General features: G+C 42.3%; 1 protein-coding gene across 22 annotated transcripts in view; it reads left to right on the forward strand.

The window, feature by feature from the left end:
* Positions 1-12,939, forward strand: part of MFF (mitochondrial fission factor) — a 35,777-nt gene extending 22,838 nt beyond the window's left edge. For 6 of the 22 annotated variants that reach the window (XM_045481522.1, XM_045481524.1, XM_045481523.1 and 3 more), the window contains 5 exons: positions 1,066-1,224; positions 4,626-4,658; positions 6,188-6,247; positions 9,524-9,608; positions 12,077-12,939. In XM_045481522.1, the coding sequence (XP_045337478.1) occupies positions 1,066-1,224; positions 4,626-4,658; positions 6,188-6,247; positions 9,524-9,608; positions 12,077-12,208 (469 nt within the window). In that variant the 3' untranslated portion in view covers positions 12,209-12,939. The remainder of the gene's footprint in view (positions 1-1,065; positions 1,225-4,625; positions 4,659-6,187; positions 6,248-9,523; positions 9,609-12,076) is intronic. The other 16 variants (XM_045481532.1, XM_045481526.1, XM_045481533.1 and 13 more) reach the window with 4 other exon arrangements.
* The last annotated feature ends 5,025 nt before the right edge of the window (positions 12,940-17,964 follow it).

Here is a 17,964-nt window from a genome sequence, read left to right on the forward strand (position 1 = left end):
GTGAGGCTTAACCCAAGGTAGTTTTGCCCTGACATTGAGAAAAAGTTTTGAGCCCACATCCCAGGGTCACAGTCCTTTTGTTGCAACAAAGCCTCTTCATATAACAAACCAGATGCCAAGCAAGTCCTGGTATCACTTAAATACCTCACACAGCTGACATTAAACAGCTCTCCGAAAATACACCAAGCGCAAGAGTGGATGTTCGAACGATAAAATTGTTTCATTCAAATATGTTTAGCTCTTAAGAAGCCTTGGCAGCGGAGCCAAAGAAATTGTGACTCTCAGCTTACACCTGAAAGAGTGATTAAGGTTACTGTCACCCGGAAGGCCAGAAATGCCGCCTTAACATCCATCTGGGTAATCTAAGAACTGTCTTGCCTCTCTGTTCACTCTCTGCACAGAATCAGGAGTGGTTTTATGTTTCAGTCATTTAGCTAGAGAACATGTGCTTTAATATAATGAAGCTATCAAAATGCTTTTGTCGCAACCTTCTGAAACTTGAATTCGGTTGAAATTTACACATCATACCCTCAGCTCGCTTCATTGTCTCTGTGAAAGATTGGAAATGGCGTTTTCGTGGGATCACTCGTGATTCATGTGTTTGAACCCTGACACCTGTGTCCCAGAACTCTCTGTCCTAATCTCCTCACCACCCGTAAGTCACAGGGCAGTGCTGGTTGCTAGACGTGTGACTTGCTGGATGGGAAGACACACGGCGACTAAAGAATGCCGCTTCTCCGGAGCTCGGCGTTGAACACACTGCTCACTGTGGTTCTCTTCCCGCTGCAAAGTTGCCTCTCGTATTCAGTTTGTTCAATTTGATGTGTAAGGCTGCACGGTCACGGGCGTTGCATTGTAGCTGGTTTTTTTTAAAACAATTTAATATGTTGATGAACTTGCTTGCTTTGACTGTTTTCCTGGGGGAGAGGGAAGGGTGGGAAAAGGGGCAAGACAACGAAGGTAATTTTTTAAAGGACGAAGTGTTTGGGGAAACTGCTCCGCTGAAGTTTCATAAGAGTCTGACTTGCGTGTTTTTCTCTTCGCTTGCTGTGCTCCCGGAAACAGTGTGACACCGGCGCCCCAACAGGTCCGGGCCTGTCTTCCCCAAACATTACCTGAAGGTGGAGCTAATCTTCCCTCCGCTCGAGGCATTTTGTCGCTTATCCAGTCTTCCACTCGTAGGGCTTACCAGCAGATCTTGGATGTGCTGGATGAAAATCGCAGGTGACTGGCCATCAGTGACTCTCGCTGGCTGTGTTGCTTTTTTTTTTTTTTTTTTCTTTTTTTTTTCGGTTTGGCTCCTTGTTAGTGGACTGTGGTGTCTTCCTTTTGTGTTTGCACCTTCGTCTCTTCCTAAGATGCAGTGGCTTAAAACAACCTGCTTTGCTTTCTTTTAAATCGAAATTATTGTCCAAAATTCACATTTCACAAGATGCTCTTAGCTTCTCTTTAGTCAGGGAGAGTATTCAGTTAGTAACTAGAAACAGGAGGTATAATGATTTTTTTTTCCCCCAAGGCTCTGTTGACCTAAGTACTTGACTCCACTGGAATATGCTGAGGCATACTGTCAGATGGAGTGTAGGCTGTTGGACTGAAGCGTACTGATTTTCTTTAGTGAGTCTTTTGGTTTCATCGTTGCGATACTAAGATGGTTGGGCTACCGAAGCCAAACTGACAAGACAATATCAGTGTAGGTGCTAGGACACTTGTTTACTTTCCTTCTAGCTAGGGATTTCTGGGCCTGTACTGAAAACCCCAAATGCTGTTGTCTTTCTGATAATACTGATACTTTTCAGGATTGATAAGGTATCTCACTTTTGGACATCTCCCAGTAAAATCGTCAGTAGTACACTTGGGCTTGATTTTTCCTTGCCGTTATTTCAGATATTTTGTGCCCTTGCTTCTTTGCTGCATAGTATTTTTTAAAAGATAAAATTGGGGGAGCTTTTTGGCATAGTGTGGGAAAGGCAGAGTCCGTTTCATTTCAACTCCAAACATTTTATCTAGTGACTCTGTGTGTCACCATTTGAATTTTCATGGACAGTTTAGTAGACTGTTAACTTTTGAAGAATTCCCCCGTAAGTTAAGCTGGCCCTGCCAGTAAACCTTGTTTCTTACCTTAGGAACTGACATGTCTTATGGCTCACTCCAAACAGACTTTCTTGTTGAATGCTTTTGATCGTCACGCAAGCCTCAGAGATTTTACTGTACTTCGTGAGCACTTGTCCATACCATCGACTGGTGTTTCTAAGCCTGCCCCATGTTAATGTAGTGGTATACATTTGGGCCCAACGACTTAAAGCCGCACCAGAAAGAGCTTAAAAGAGGAAGCTCATAGCAGGGGAAAATGATACATACATGTACATACATGTATATTCATGTATATGTGTGTGTGTGTTTGCATATACACATACATCCCTCTCCCCAAAGGTTTAGAACTGCCTCAGAATATTTGGAGCCTGTAAGAAGCAGCATGGAATCGGGGGGCCAGCCAGATTCAATGTTGACCCACCCCACTGAATAGCTAGCTGCACAATGACCTTGGGCAAGTTGTTTAGCTTCTCTGGGCCTCGTTTTCTTCATCTGTTAAAAAAAAAAAAAAAAAACACCAGGCAATAATAGTATTACCTAGTTTATAATAGTATTACCTATAATCTAGTTTTCTAGATTCCCACCACCATCTTTATTTAAGATCTAGGTAATAATGGCCTCAAATTCTTTATTTAGGACCCTGGTAAGTCCTTCAAAAGGCATTGAATATAAAGTACCTGGCATTTAAGAACTGATATTCCCAAAGGCCTCTTTTCTCCTCCCTCCTTAAAATAGATTTCTTCTTCACCAGGTGTCGTCTTTCACTTTTTAATTACAGTAGGTCCTTAGAAGAGACCAGATTATTAGGTCGAATTATATCATATCAAATGCTATTAACAGTGAAAATAGCTGAGTGAGGAAGATATTTATAAATTCTATATAGATTAAATAATTGTGACTTCACAAAGCAGTCCTTGCCCATTAATGGAAAAGAATTTTGCCTCAACTTCAAAAATAGAAAATCAGAAATCTTACTAATGTAGAATTTACTTTGTATTCTTTTATTACAAAAAACTGTATTGAGCCCTAAGTGAAGTTTTTAGTTATTAATTTTTTAATTATCATAAATTGATAGCTTTAAAATCCGTTTTTTTCTGGAAAGGAATTATCTTACTTAAATGAGATTTTAAAAATTCATAAAGTAATTGTATTAATAATTTTTTGCTCCTGGATACATACCATTAGTTATGTTACCTTGGAGCCTGGAGGGTTAGATTCTTATTATAGTCTTATTGGATGCTTCCATTATTCAAAGGGTTTTTTTTTTTTTTAATTACATTTCAATCTCTTATGATCTAAATGTTGAACAAGATTTAACCAGAATTGTAAGTACCAAATCATTTTTTATTTCTACAAGAGAACTGTCTGGCATGACTTTGCAGATACAAGAAGTAGGAATGTGAAATTTGGATAATGTTCTACCTGCATGATTATTACAATAATACTGCTTATAAAGTTTTAAGTGCTTTTATGTTCCTTGCTGTGTACATCATTTTTTCCTTTCTATTTTATTACTCTTTGGTGGTTATGCTCATGTAATATCCTATCTTTGGTCTTCTGCCTTTACCTTAGGTACAGTTACATTAAGCTAGAACTAATCAGCAGAAAGAAAGAAAAAAAGGAACTTACTGTCTGCCTTATTATTAAAAAATGCAGATTCACAGTTACTTCATGGAAGAACAATTTTCAGTTTACACTTTAAGGAACACTGTGGGAAAGTTTATGTCCTATATTTTTGTTTTCTCATCTGATGAGAACTTACTTGATTTAAAACCAAGCTCAACATGAAGACAAAATCAAATCCTTGATGCACGTGGGTCAGTGCTGTGCATTTGGAAAATTGAGGAATCAGAAATGTACCCAAACACCTCAGATAGGTGTGTTCTTTGAATTTAAAATGTTGCTGTGATTTAGTCCTTGGCTGGTCAGGAAACACTTGTGTCTCCTGACATCGGCCAGACCTCTGTGTTTCATTCTCCAACGCAAAATACTCACATTTAAAAAAAGAAACTTAATTCCCATGTTAAGAACATTATTTAAATATCAACAGATTCGTCATGCTTAGCATGCTTAAGTTTTATTTTTAGAAGGGGCTTGATTTTTTTTTTATATAGTTTTTCGTGAGCAGATTATATTGGCTTTGAGTGAATAGAATATGAAACCATCGTGTTTTAATTTGTATTCGTATTTTTGCAAGTATGCATATAAATATGTTACTGTTTATTTACTGTAGCAGTTTCCTTTTTTATTTTTTTACTAAAGATTTAAACACATATTTTATTAAGTCAGACCATTTATTTACTCAAAAATGTCAATATACAAGTTAATGTTAGAACTTGGAGAGCCGTGGCTCTCCTTCCCTTTTGCCTCTTTAGTTACAAAATTATTATTGTTGAACATATTACCGGACTTAGAAAAGATTTCTTTTAATGTATTAAATCATACTTATGGTAGAAACTGGTACTTGAATGAAGTTTCTAACTTTGCCAAATACCTGTCTAATTTACTTTTATATTATATGTGTCAATTGCCGGTGTGAGAAGACAAAATGAAATACGTTGTGAAAGGTAACTGTGCTATTTTCTGGCTCTGCATTATAGGAGGGAAATCTCTGTGGTGGCATATGTTGACTATGGCAGATCCATATTGAACATATTAGCGTGAATTCTTTAATAAAAGCTTTAAGTAGCACCCAGCAGCGGCTTCGTTTACTTAAGCATTCTCAGACGAGCGTGCTGTAAGATTGCAGTGAAGCAAGTTTTCTAATGCCACAGAGTAATTAATTATAGGAGCAGAACGGGATGATTTAAAACCTGTTTCAGGCTTATGTGCTTTCTCACTGTTCTTTAACCAGCACAATAGAAGTCTAACGTCTCCCCCACAGCCTCAGAATTCCTTATCCTGTAGGCTCCCGAAATTTCTTTAAGCACCAGTTGTGCCTCCAGGAAACATACAAGCTAAACATGAAAATTGTCTTATATAAATTAACTTGGGAGGAAATAGTGATTCGTATTGTAGCCAAAGTTTTACAGCTATACCAACTTAACGGAAAAAAAAACTAGTTCATTTGATATTAAACGTTGTCTATAATTAAGCATTGCCTTGATACTTCAATGCAGGCGACACCCGACCAGTACTGAGAAAATGAGACACTTGAAATACAGTGTAATAATTCTTAAAATCCTTCTATGGCCCCTGTAGCTCAGCCTCCTTTCTCTGGTCGCCAGTTACTGCTGATTGCTTTTTGGGCAATTGACCAGAAACCACAGGGAGTTTTTGTCTTCTGATTTTTAAAAGTGAAAGGTATTGGAAGGGTTACTGCTCACCTCGGTGGAGCACTCACTGCCCTCTAGAACCAGCGTATGTCCTGAGGCTGGCAACAGTCCCCACAAAGTGTTCCAGTTTAGCGCAGTCTTTTATTCCCAGCTGCCCAGTGTGCCGCTACTGGGGGGTCTCTCCAGAAGAGACGCGCTGTTTGGCTGTGCTTCTGTGCCGCACCCTAGACGTCCTCTGACGGCCTCAGCTCCAGAACCCAGGCTTGCAGTTTTGCTTCTGGGAGCCGAGGTTTGAATGAGATGCAGCTACAGTGGGATACGAGGCGTGAGTCCAACGAGTGAGGCGGGAGGGAAGGAGCCGTGGGAAATGGGACTTAACCTGGGCCGCTGACACCAGACGGGCAGCCGCGATCGTGCAGGTGCTACCCACCAGTTCCTGACACGCTTCCAGGGTTGCGGGTGATCTTTCCTTTCTGACGAGAAAAGGGAAATTACACTTTTTAGACAGAGTTGTCCTCTCTCTTGAATTTCATAAATTAAAATATAAGCACCAAAGGGAAAAAAAAGTTTTACGCGGGTGCTGTCTTGTCACACGAGTTTCCTCTTGGTTCTTGACCTGCGGTAAAACCTTAAATTTATGAAAATCAAAAGGGAGGTCCTGTCCTGCAGAGATCTTTAAAGTATTTGACAGATATTATATTGTATCACAACATACAATATAATCCTATTTGACATGTTTTTGTCTTGTTTTTGCTTTTATTTTATCACTTCTCTGTTTCCTGATTCTGTCTTGTGCCTTCTCCCGCAAAAACCTGCCTTAGACCCGTGTTGCGGGGTGGGTCTGCTGCCGCCACTTCTAATCCGCATCATGACAACGTCAGGTAAATTTTGAGACTTTGTACTTATCAGGCTAAACAGTTGACTGCCTTTGTATTTTGCATGTAGTAGCCTTGCCTTTGTGTTCTAGCTTGAACTGCTCCCAGTTTTCCTCTCTGAGTACATCCTGGCTTTTCTCTGAGAACCCTGAGTCTAATCGTTCAGGACGTTTGCCAACCAGAGTATGAAGAAAAATGCTTGGCGGTGAAGGTACCATGTGCACATCTGAGATATTTCATGTAAATACCGTTTTGGTAGCTTATCGAGGATCACGCTGAAACACAGAAAAGGCCGTCTTAAATCTTGTTTTATGTGCATCATTTTAATTGTTGCCCGAGGTTCTGTCTACCATTTCCTTTCTTGTTAATTGCCCGGGGTGGCATTCGCCACGTGTAGATAAACGTGTGTATAAGGCATCGTCTTAAATTGGGGGAAATCAGCATCGACAGTCTAGACAGTTAAACGTTTAGAAAAGGAATTTAGTTCAAAGAGTTTTCATCATCTGTTGATTTAAGCTTTTCCCTCTTGTTTTCATTCCTTCAGACATGCTTAGCCTCAGTAATTATACCTTCCTGGCATGCACAAGGACAGATAGACTGGCACATACAAATGCTTAAGGTTCCGAGGTGCGAAAATTCCCATTTCCCATCATCTGGGGAAAAGAAAACTGGTTGGTATTCGCAGATACCATTAACTGTAACTTTTTCAGAGCTAATTTTGTTCATTTTAAGCAGAAATGTATTACCCACGGCAGTAGAGTTAAAACTGTCAGCATTATTTCTATGATGAGAGGAGTCTGACACGTTGATTTTTAGGCAAGAGAGGAGGGAAACATCAGTTTCTTAATAATACTGCATTCAGGTTAGAGGAATTGAAGAGTGTGTCCTTAGTGGTGCCTTACCCTCTCCTCTGCTCACCGGTTTCTTTCACGGTATCAGTTCAGGCCATTGTAAGTTTACTACCTTTGTATATTTCCCAGAAGTTGGAACTGGAAGTTCGTGATCCTTTTCTCTTTCCCTGAAAGAACTTTCAGGCAGTGAGCTGACTTAACATTTCTTACAGAGATTTTGGTTCTGACAAATACAGCTTTTTATATCTGATATATATAGCTCTTTTAATGTTTTTTTTTTTTCTATGGTAAGTTGAATTATATACGTAAGGCCTTTTGCCATATCCTTAGATTTCTTTGCAAATGAAGATTACCTTCACAGGTGTTTAACACCTTATTTAATTTAGGATTTAAAGTGAGTAATTCCCATCACTTATATTTCATTCTCTGTTCAGTCTGGGGTTCCTTTACCTTTGAAGCCATTGCTTCTTTCCCCCCCCCCCAGTTTAAATTTTTTTTTAATGTTTATGTATTTTTGAGAGAGAGAGAGAGAGAGAGGGTGCGCAAGCGCAGGGGAAGGGCAGAGAGAGGGAGACACAGAATCCAAAGCAGTCTGCAGGCTCTCAGCTGTCAGCACGGAGCCCAACATGGGGCTCAAACTTGTGAACCGTGAGATCATGACCTGAGCCAAGGTCGGACGCCTAACCAATTGAGCAACGCAGACGCCCCTATTGTCCCCCCAGTTTATATCTCATAGGCAATCTCAGGGAAATAGAAGTTTTATTTTCTTTAATGTTTATTTTTATTTTAGAGAGAGAGACAAGAGTACAAGCAGGTGAGGAGCAGAGACAGGGAGACACAGACTCTGAAGCAGGCTCCAGGCTGTGAGCTGTTAGCACAGAGCCCGACACGAGGCTCAAACCCACCAACTGTGAGATTATGACCTGAGCTGAAGTCAAGATACTTAACCGAGCCACCCAGGTGCCCCGAAAAGTTTTATTTTGAGATAAAGTGTAGAGAAAAGGAATCTTCAACCCGTGTTTTTTTCTCCAGTCATGTAATAATTCGGTCTGAATCTTCAAAAGAATAATTATCTCAGATATTTATAAACTCATAGTTCTACTCACATAGAAGCTTACTTCTCAGACGCAGTTAGTCTCAGTATTCGAGGATATTTCCTCTTGCGATGAAGAAAGGAGTGGTGAAATGCGAAAGCCAGTTCATTTAGTGATAAAGGGAACACGCAGACATTGTTCTAGAGTCAGGACGCACCGTCAGCCATTGAAACTGCAACACGTACGGTTATCATCTGTGTTCAGAATGATGACCCTGGCTGGGAACACAGTGAATGATTATAAAATAAATCCTGTTCCACATACTTTATTAAACTATTTTTGGATTATTTTCAACAGCATCTGAAACAGGATTTTCTGAGTAGACTTGTCTTGAACGTGCCTGGATGAACACTATAATTTTCTTCATACCCCTTCGTGTGGTTATGTGCTTTTTGTAACGGGGACTTGCTTGAAAGATTAGAATAATGTAACCCATGTGCCAGCTCTCTCTGGATGACAAAGGAGTGACTTTTTAATTCAGTTGATTTAGATTCTGCTCATTCGGGAAAGTTACTATGCCATTTTAGGGAAATAACCATACAGGATTAAAATAGCGAGGATATAAACATGTGAGGTGAACTGTAAGGTATGTAAATTGTATCTCAATTAAGCTGTTAATTAAAATAAGCTTAAGAAGTGGAAATCCAGGCAAAGGGGAAGCATAGCATTTGTGTGTATTTGTTTCTCAGAGGTTTATTGCCAGGCATTTAAAAGTTCAGTGCTCGTTTAGAAGTAACTGTATTCGAAAAAGAAGTATTTTTTAATGTGCTTTCGCTGGGGTGGTTCTTTGTGGCTTTCCAGTATTATTTTATACACAACCCCTTAATGATTAATCTTTGAGCCAATTCTGGATCTGAATGCAGTGACACGATGTCCTCAGGTGATTTTATCATTGTTTCTGTGGGAGACACAGTAGAGAACAGGTAATTAGAAATAAGTAGAGAGTAGAAATGGTAAGAGGCAATGAGAAGAGGAGGAGAAATTAAAAAAAAAAAAATCTATGTTACTTTTTTTAGCTAAAGTTAGTGTTCCCGGCCAGTGAGTCCCGACAGGGACTCCTGTGGAGCTACATACGGACAGAAGTTTGTGGAAGAATTACGCGTTGTTCTGTTTCAGAGTGGCAGCTCTTTAATCATTGCTCAAAATACTTTTTGCTTCTTCCTCTGCTTTCCTTTGTTAGTACCAATTCAGATGGTAAAATATTTCAGTAATTCCTGTTGTTAAATATCAGTCTTCTGAACAGTTCTTTGAGCATTGCCCAGCACATGATGTGACTTACCCGGGTACTCTTAGTTCTGTTGTAATATTAAATTGCATTTTTGTGTCTCATCTGCTAGGCATGGCATGTCACATATAGATGCAACAATTGAAGGAACTTCGGACGACATGACTGTTGTAGATGCGGCTTCATTAAGACGGCAGGTATTTAATGTACTAGACAAGAGAGAATCCTAAATTATATTCATATAGTATGTTACAGATAATTTTTAACATGTTATCATTTTCTCTCCTGTGGAACCCATGAATTATTTTATTTCTCAAGCTGTTTTTAATAAGCCATAATTGACTTTTCCATTTTGATTAAAGGTGTGTTAAGCCACCATTTACACATTTTAATCAGCGTAAAACGGCATTACCGAAATGGATTGGTACAATTCTGGCCACTGACAAAGACTCTCGGCATTTTAGCCAACCAGCATAGCCACTAGACTGCTTGTTTGACTTCTTGAAATGTGGAAGTCACCTTGGGGACCTGTGGTACGATGTTGGAGAGTTCCGCTTTGGAAGTCACTGCTTCCAGTTTGCGCAGCGCCTCTATGAACATATTTCTTGTGTTCTGTAGTAAGTCCTGCCTTGGAAGTGCAGTTGCATATGCACATTTTTAACATGCGGTCCCACGGCCTCTAGAATCACACAGACACACACACGTGGAGAAGGCACAGCCAGTGTTGTAATTGTGTCTGTGCCGAATAGGCGTAGAGGAGACGCGAATGAAAGTATTTCTAAGATCAAGAAACCAAATATCTTAGCATTAGAATCAGTCAATATCGTTTTAAAGATTCAACGTAACGATAATATGAAACAAATACTGCTTTTTTTATCGTGAGTCTCGTTTGTTTACTAAATGGATGCTGTGTCAGAAGGTCTCACGTATATTTATTTATACCTCGCCTGCTGAAGAAAGGGAGTTTCTCTGGCATTTGTCGTAGAATTCACAGTCAGACCAACAACCTTGCTTTCTGAGAGTACAGCGGGAGCTTCGGGGTTGTAACAACATCCGTTCGATCCTTAGCTTAGAGGCTGAACTAGTAGCAGACAAAGATTGAGTCATTGTAAACAGGTCACACACGTCCTGTGACAAGTAGTAGAAAGCCAGGTGGGAAACCGAGCTCCCAAGACCAGGCGCAAGCACCGCATCGCGAGAAGATTCTACAGAGCTCACATCTGTGACCCCGGCGGCAGGGGAAGCTCCCTTGGTCCGTTGCCAACTTGGAAACCCACCAGCCTGTACTCCATTCATCCAGGGATGGGGAACCCGTGGGCGGCCTGACTTCAAGAGAGAAAATGTAATCCGCTCTCCATATTAAAAAGCAGCCTTGGTGTTGCTGCTGCCCAGATAAAAATATCGTAACGACTCACGATCAATGCCCCGTTTTTTTCATTGACGACAAGATGGATCGTTTAGTGTAAGAACATAGCATCCCGTGGCACCAAATAAGCCCCTCTCGTTGCGAGTGGTTGGGAAAAGGTGATTAACTCTAAGCACTTTATTTATTTATCTTTTTTTTACTGGCCCTAAGAGAAAAATGGCTCCTCAGCACTGATTAAAAAGTGACGTACCTTTCCGGGTTGTGAAAATGGTTATCTCTGCACCACTGTCCGTAGACTCCCATTCCCACCGCCCCGCCCCCCCCCCCCACCCCTCCAGGTTGGAGTTCTCGGTCCTCAAAATGCTAAGGATTCCACATTCTGTGAAAATCTCTTCCTTCACCTTCTCTAACATAATGATAGTAATCCCATAGAGCATCCATAGTGCTCTACAGAGCTCATTGTGTTTTTACACAGAAAGCAGATTGTGGGTTGCAGGTTGGCACGAAAGCCTGCCCCAGGAGTGCTTCCGCAGTTACCACCTGCAGGGGAAGGAGAGGAAGCAGGATGGGGCACGAGGGGAGTGTTGGGCTGCCGTGTCTGCACGTGGCCAGCCTCACAAGGGGCCTGAGGCCGGGTAGAGCGGGGGGCCTGGGCCTTGAACCCCATTGTGAACCAGTTACTGGACGCACGCAGCTGCCCCAGGAAGGGAGCATATGCTTGGGCAGGGCAGTCGTTCAGCCCAGGGCTGTCCGTGGTAGGGATCAGCAGCCGAGGGCAGTGCCGTCAACGAGAGAATTCCTAGCCTTTAAGCCCTTGAAGGGTCCAGGTGACAGAGCACAGGGCCCGCCACAATAGGCTGTTACGAGATCCCATCAGGAGCGCAGCGGACAGGGAAGGCAGTTAACGCAGGTTAAAGATGAGCAACTGATGCCGAGGGACAGAAGCTTGTAGAAGGAGCAGAGACAGGAGCTCATCCTGCTGTGCTGCACCTGCCTCGGTGTGTGCTTGGTCCCCCCTGTCGGAATTAGCTGTCAGCGTACAACGGTTTCCTCACCTCACACTTAATCGAGGAAGGACGGAAAATACACTCTTTTCTGACTCAGAAATTTGGAGAAGGGAAAGGGAGATTATCTCGGAATTGAAGCTGTCTTGGGTGACATTTTTTCTATATAGGGTTCATTTTGCTCCAAGTGTTTATCAGAATTCTTTTGACAAGTCCTGCTACTTCCTGAGTCTCTAATTGCTCCTTGCACTAAAGCTTCTATTTGGTTTGTTGTCGTTGTTTGTTTTTCACTTAGATAATCAAACTAAATAGACGTCTACAACTTCTAGAAGAGGAGAACAAAGAGCGCGCGAAGAGAGAAATGGTCATGTATTCGATTACTGTAGCGTTCTGGCTGCTTAACAGCTGGCTCTGGTTTCGCCGCTAGAGGTAACCTCGGCTCTGGAAAATTCTGTCTCAACAGCTGGAAACATAAAGAACTTGCAAACTTCTCTGTTTCTGTGTTTGCATTGTATGCCGTTTTATAGTCCGTGCCCTGCCCGTGTATTTCTTCCAGAAAGGAGGGGGGAAGGGCTGATAACTTGGGGAAGTAAAGGCCCATTCTCTCCCTCCACTGTGGTCACTGTCGAGCAGTTCTGCAGTAACACACACACACTTCACATTCTCCCTTTGCATGTTTTGTAAATAGGCTCTAGTTTGTTTTTCTTTAAGGGAAATGATTTTTGCCTCATCAGTCCTCACAATTAATTCTCTGAATGGGAAAGAGAGTGCATAGTGAGTGGATTTAGAAAAGTATCTGTAAAAGAAGACTAGTCCTTTATTTTGTCCTGTTTCTCAAACGCGATTGAGTGAAACAGTTCCGTCAATAGACATTTTTGCATCCACACTTCAGCGTTCGCGCTTCCATAGTCATGGTCTGGTGTCAGGTTTAATGAAGTCAAGGCGCCTCATGTTTTACAGTCACCTTCGTTAAAATAATTCCTGACATTTCCAGCAGTTTATCTAATACATGTGTAAAATGTGCATTCTTATTTTTATTTTAATTTTGCAGATGGTTTTCTATAAAGTATGTTTTTACTAAGCCCCGTGTGAATGATTTAAAAAACCACAGAATAAGGTACAAATGTAGTGTATTTAATAAACTGTCAATGAAAGCAACGGCTGTCTGTCAAAAAGTTTTATTTCACCATGCTGTGCCGTGAGCGATGTCTTCTATCATATTACCGTTAATGAACGTAAGTCTTCCCGCCTCAGGAGCAGGAAATGCAAGTAATGACTTTGCAGGTAGCAAGGACCTCCCGTGCTTCCTTTCGGGTCTCCGTCCCGGCAGCGGGAGGCGCTGGTCGCATTACAGGTGGTTATGTAAGTCACAGGACCTGTAAAGTGGTTCAGATGAAAACAACTTGAGTTGTGTCTGCTTTTTCTGTTGTAGTTTTTAGCCAAGATGCACGATCTCAGGGGATTTAAATGCACCAGTGAAACTAAATCCTGAGACCCTTTAGCTCTCCCATTTTTTCATCCCTGTTTTGCATTCAGAAACAGATAGGATTTTAATTAGACGTGGGGCTCTCCACATGTCTTCAATATCTTTCTACCCAGGCCATCAATTTCAGGAAAGGCAGTTGAAGGAAATTCCTTAGATAGATGTATTTAATGTTTGTGTTCTTGTTTCTCCCCTGTCCTTCCAAAATAAAATACCTGGGGGGGGGGGGGGGTGGCGGGAGGGCACCTGACTTGGGAGGGCGCCTGGATGGCTCAGTCATCTAAGTATCCAACTCTTGATTTCGGCTCTGGTCATCATCTTGCAGTTCGTGAGTTTGAGCTCCCCATCGGGCTCTGTGCTGACAGTGTGGAGCCTGCTTGGGATTCTCTGTCTCTCTGTCTCTCTCTGTCTCTCTCTCTCTTTGTCTCTCTCTCTCTCTCTCTCTCTCTCAAAAACAAACATTTTTTTTTAACGTTTTTTATTTATTTTTGGGACAGAGAGAGACGGAGCATGAACAGGGGAGGGGCAGAGAGGGAGACACAGAATGGGAAGCAGGCTCCAGGCTCTGAGCTGTCAGCCCAGAGCCCGACGCAGGGCTCGAACTCACGGACCGCGAGATCGTGACCTGAGCTGACTGACTTAACTGACTGAGCCACCCAGGCGCCCCAACAAATAAACATTTAAAACAAAAAACAAAACAAAAAGATACTTGGAGGAAGCATTCTTCTCTTCTTAGAATTTATCATGAGTTTGATGACAAATTTTTTTTTAACCTATGAAAATCTTCTGACTTTTATAATAGCCTAATGATGTGATTATATTAATTCTAGCTGTGTGTGTGTGTGTGTGTGTGTGTCACAAGGTAATTTCTGAGTGATCCAGTTGAAACCACGCAAATGATAAAAACGACGGATAAAATTAGTACTTCTTTTGCTGGACAGGCATGAAAAGGATTGTGCTTGGGCCAAAAATGAAATACAAGGAGGCATTCCAGGAGATCAACACAAAAGCTGGGTGTTTTTCCCCTGTTGATTTTTACCAAATCCTGGAGACCTAGAACTTTCTCCTTTAGTGGCTGTGCAGGGGGCAGGAGATAACAGTTCCATGTCTTGGGCACAGGATTCCTGCATGAAGCTGGGACCTCAAAAGACGACCCCCCCCCCCCCCCCGCCCAGGGAAAGGGAAGACGGGAAATCAACTTACCATCCAGCTTTCGCCTTGTCACAGATCTAAAAACTATAGAAGCACTTGAATCACTCCAAAGCCAAGCTCCATTATGCCAGCCTCCCTCGCCTGGAGGTTGCTCACCACTGTAAGAAGGTGGATTTGGAGTTGAGAGGAACAAATTCATTCCTGGTCAGGAGTGTCAAGAAACACTTCTTAGATATTTGAGCTGAGCCTCGAAATGCATGCATATACACGTAGTGATTTCAACAAGCAGAGAATGAGGAAAGGATTCCTGGTGCAGGGAAAGTGGCAGGAGTGTAGTCAGGGCCAGGCGTATAGAGGGTCAGCCCCACGCTCTAGTACAGTGAGCGGGTTCCACTGCCTTCAGAGCACCGTTCAGAGGTGGGTGGTAGGTTGTTGTTGGGTTTTTTTTTCCTACTTCTGGGAATCCTTGTCGATGCAGTAGCAGGTTATTTACGCTTTGAGAGGTAATTTTATGAAAATGTATTTGCCAGAGAGCTCTCCTTCCTTTCTTGAATGAATGTCTGTTTTCTAGCGTCTCAATTACAGTGATACTGAAATTGCACTGTCTTTCCTGGGCCTCAAACTCAAAAAAGGTTTAATTCACCATAACTGCTATTTACTTACAACGTGTTACTGTGTCACGAAGTAGACACTCGCGTGTGCACGCCCCGACCCCTGCGGTAAGCGGGTACAGCAGGAAGGCCGCAGGCTCTGACCGTCTGTAAGGAGTTGACCGTCCCATAGAGAAGGAGGGGGTGAGCCTCTTTAAACAATTAGAGGATTATAAAATGATCTTCTGGAGGGGTGCCTGGGTGGCTCAGTTGGTTAAGCATCTGACTCTTAATTTCCTCTCAGGTCATGATCTCACGGTTTGGGAGTTCGAGGCCCACACCTGGCTCTGCTGTGGCAGCACAGAACCTGCTTGGGATTCTGTCTCCCACTCTCTGCCCCTCCCCTATTTGCTGTCTCTCTCTCTCTCTCTCTCTCAAAATATATTAAAAATAAGTAGGGGCGCCTGGGTGGCGCAGTCGGTTAAGCATCCGACTTCAGTCAGGTCACGATCTCGCGGTCCGTGAGTTCGAGCCGCGCGTCAGGCTCTGGGCTGATGGCTCAGAGCCTGGAGCCTGTTTCCGATTCTGTGTCTCCCTCTCTCTCTGCCCCTCCCCCGTTCACGCTCTGTCTCTCTCTGTCCCAAAAATAAATAAACGTTGAAAAATAAGTAAAAAATAAAATTTTATTGAAGAGGAACTTGGGATATACGCTGAAGGATAAGGGAGAGGAGAATGTTTTGCTGTGGATACAGCCAAAAAAAAAGTTTAAAGACTCAAACAAGATTGAACATGGGATGAAGTGAAAAAGAATGGGTGAGCTTTGTGAGTGACTACGTGTGTGTGTTACATACATGCATGTGTAAGTGTAGGTACCAGAACAGAGATGGCATGGTCCCCAAAAGATGCTTAACCTCAGGTGGTCTTTGCTGTGGGCATGTAATCCAAGGGAGTCATTCCCACAAGACTCAAATAGCCACGAGTACTGCCAACCGTCCTTTCTTTTGCTCTCAAACGAGAGGCTTAAGTCTCTGTCTTCGTGACCCTGTGGAGAACTGGGGTCATCCCACCCATCTCCGGGGTGATGAGAAGCTTCTGCGCACCACCACTGACCCTTGTACTGTCCGGTCCGGTGAGCGGTCACGTTCGTTTTACTTGTGTCCTAATTTTATGGCAATTAGCAGGTTGACGCTCATTCAGTCAGCATTGACTCTCCCCAAAAGCTGAGTACGAAAGGGAAGATCCACTCGTTCACTCAACAAAATATTTACAACGGCCCCACCTTGTATCAGGCACTGTACTTGCTACTGAGGATACCAGGAGTGAATAAAAGAGACGTATCTCGGTACCCATGGAGCATATGGTGTTGGGGGGCCGGGGGGGGGGCGGGGAGTGAAACGTAAGAAGCCACAAATAAAAGTGCTGTTGCCATCGTGATGAGTAGTATCGGTGACGGAATGCTAAAAGGGAGAGTCAAGGGCAATCTTCATTAGGTGGTGAGGGAAGGCCCCTGAGAACAAGTTGATGGTTGTGCAGAAATCTTTTTTTTTTTTCAAGTACAGTGATATTTTTTATTATTTTTATTTTTATTTTATTTATTTATTTATTTATTTGTTTTTGGTTGTGCTGCAATGTTAAGAATGAAGAGGGTGCAGCCGGAGAATATATGAGTGGGGGCCGGGGACTGGGCAGAGGACCGGCCCTGCTAAGGCTCCGAAGCGAGAAAGAGCTAACGAGAGCTAAGCGAGAGCTAAGAAAGAGCTAAGCGAGAAGGAGCTAAGTGGTTGAGAACGACACAGTTCCTGTTCTCTTACATTTTCCGGCGGGAACAGACACATAACATTTACGTTCCGTTGTGACAGGTATGATGACCGTGGTTTGATGAGTGCTACCTTGGTTGGAATCCTGCGCCCTGGGAAGGCTTTCTGGAGTAGGAGATACTAAAGCCAGACCTTAGGGATAAATAAGCGTATGTGGGGGCGTGGGGAGAGGGTCTTTATGCAGCAGACAGAACCAGAAAGAAATGCCTGTGTGTTCTTGATGTTACCAGTTGGGGATGGGGACGGCTATAATATAGGTATTGAAAATTATTTCTAGAACCTGAAGCCCAGTAAACATACATAATTGAAATCAAATGCAGGAATGATCACATTCAGAAAACGGGATTTTTAGTTTTATCTGTCTTACAACATTTTAATATGGTACATGCATGGTTTTGTTATCGTGTCTCTTAAAAGACTGGCATATATATAAAGCAGCTTTCGAAAGACTGGTTTTTTCCTAGGCATTTATTTTCAAGCGTGAAAGAATACAAACGGGAAGAGAAAAGAATGTAGTGGATTGCAATACACCTGTCACCTAAATATAACAATTAACATTTTTCCACTGCTTCATTTTTTGGCTGAAGTATTTTAAAAACATGACATTTCCCCCCCAACCAAACATGTACATATACATTTTTTAAAAAATAAGAACATTCACGGGGGTACCTGGGTGGCTCAGTCAGTTACGCGTCCAACTTTGGCTCAGGTCGTGATCTTGCGGTTTATGGGTTCAAGCCCTATATTGGATTCTGTGCTGACAGCTCAGAGCCCGAAGCCTGCTTCAGATTCTGTGTCTCCCTCTCTCTCTCTGCCCCTCCCCTGCTCGTGCTCTCTCTCTCTCTCTCAAAAATGAATAAACATTTTAAAAAATAATAAAAATAAGAACACTCATGTAAATCTACATTTCTTCAAAAACAAGAACATTTTCTGTATAACCGTTAAACCATTGTCACACCTAAAAATATTAGCAATAATTGTTTAAGAACATCACTGAAACCAATTCTTATTTATTTCTTTATCCATCCATCTACGTATCTATTAATGTTTATTTTGAGAGACAGCATGAGTAGGGGAGGGGTCAAGAGAGAGAGAATCCCAAGCAGCCTGTCCGCGCAGAACCTGGCATGGGGCTCACTCT

This window comes from Leopardus geoffroyi, chromosome C1 (assembly GCF_018350155.1).
Source record: "Leopardus geoffroyi isolate Oge1 chromosome C1, O.geoffroyi_Oge1_pat1.0, whole genome shotgun sequence".
Lineage (NCBI taxonomy): Eukaryota > Metazoa > Chordata > Mammalia > Carnivora > Felidae > Leopardus > Leopardus geoffroyi.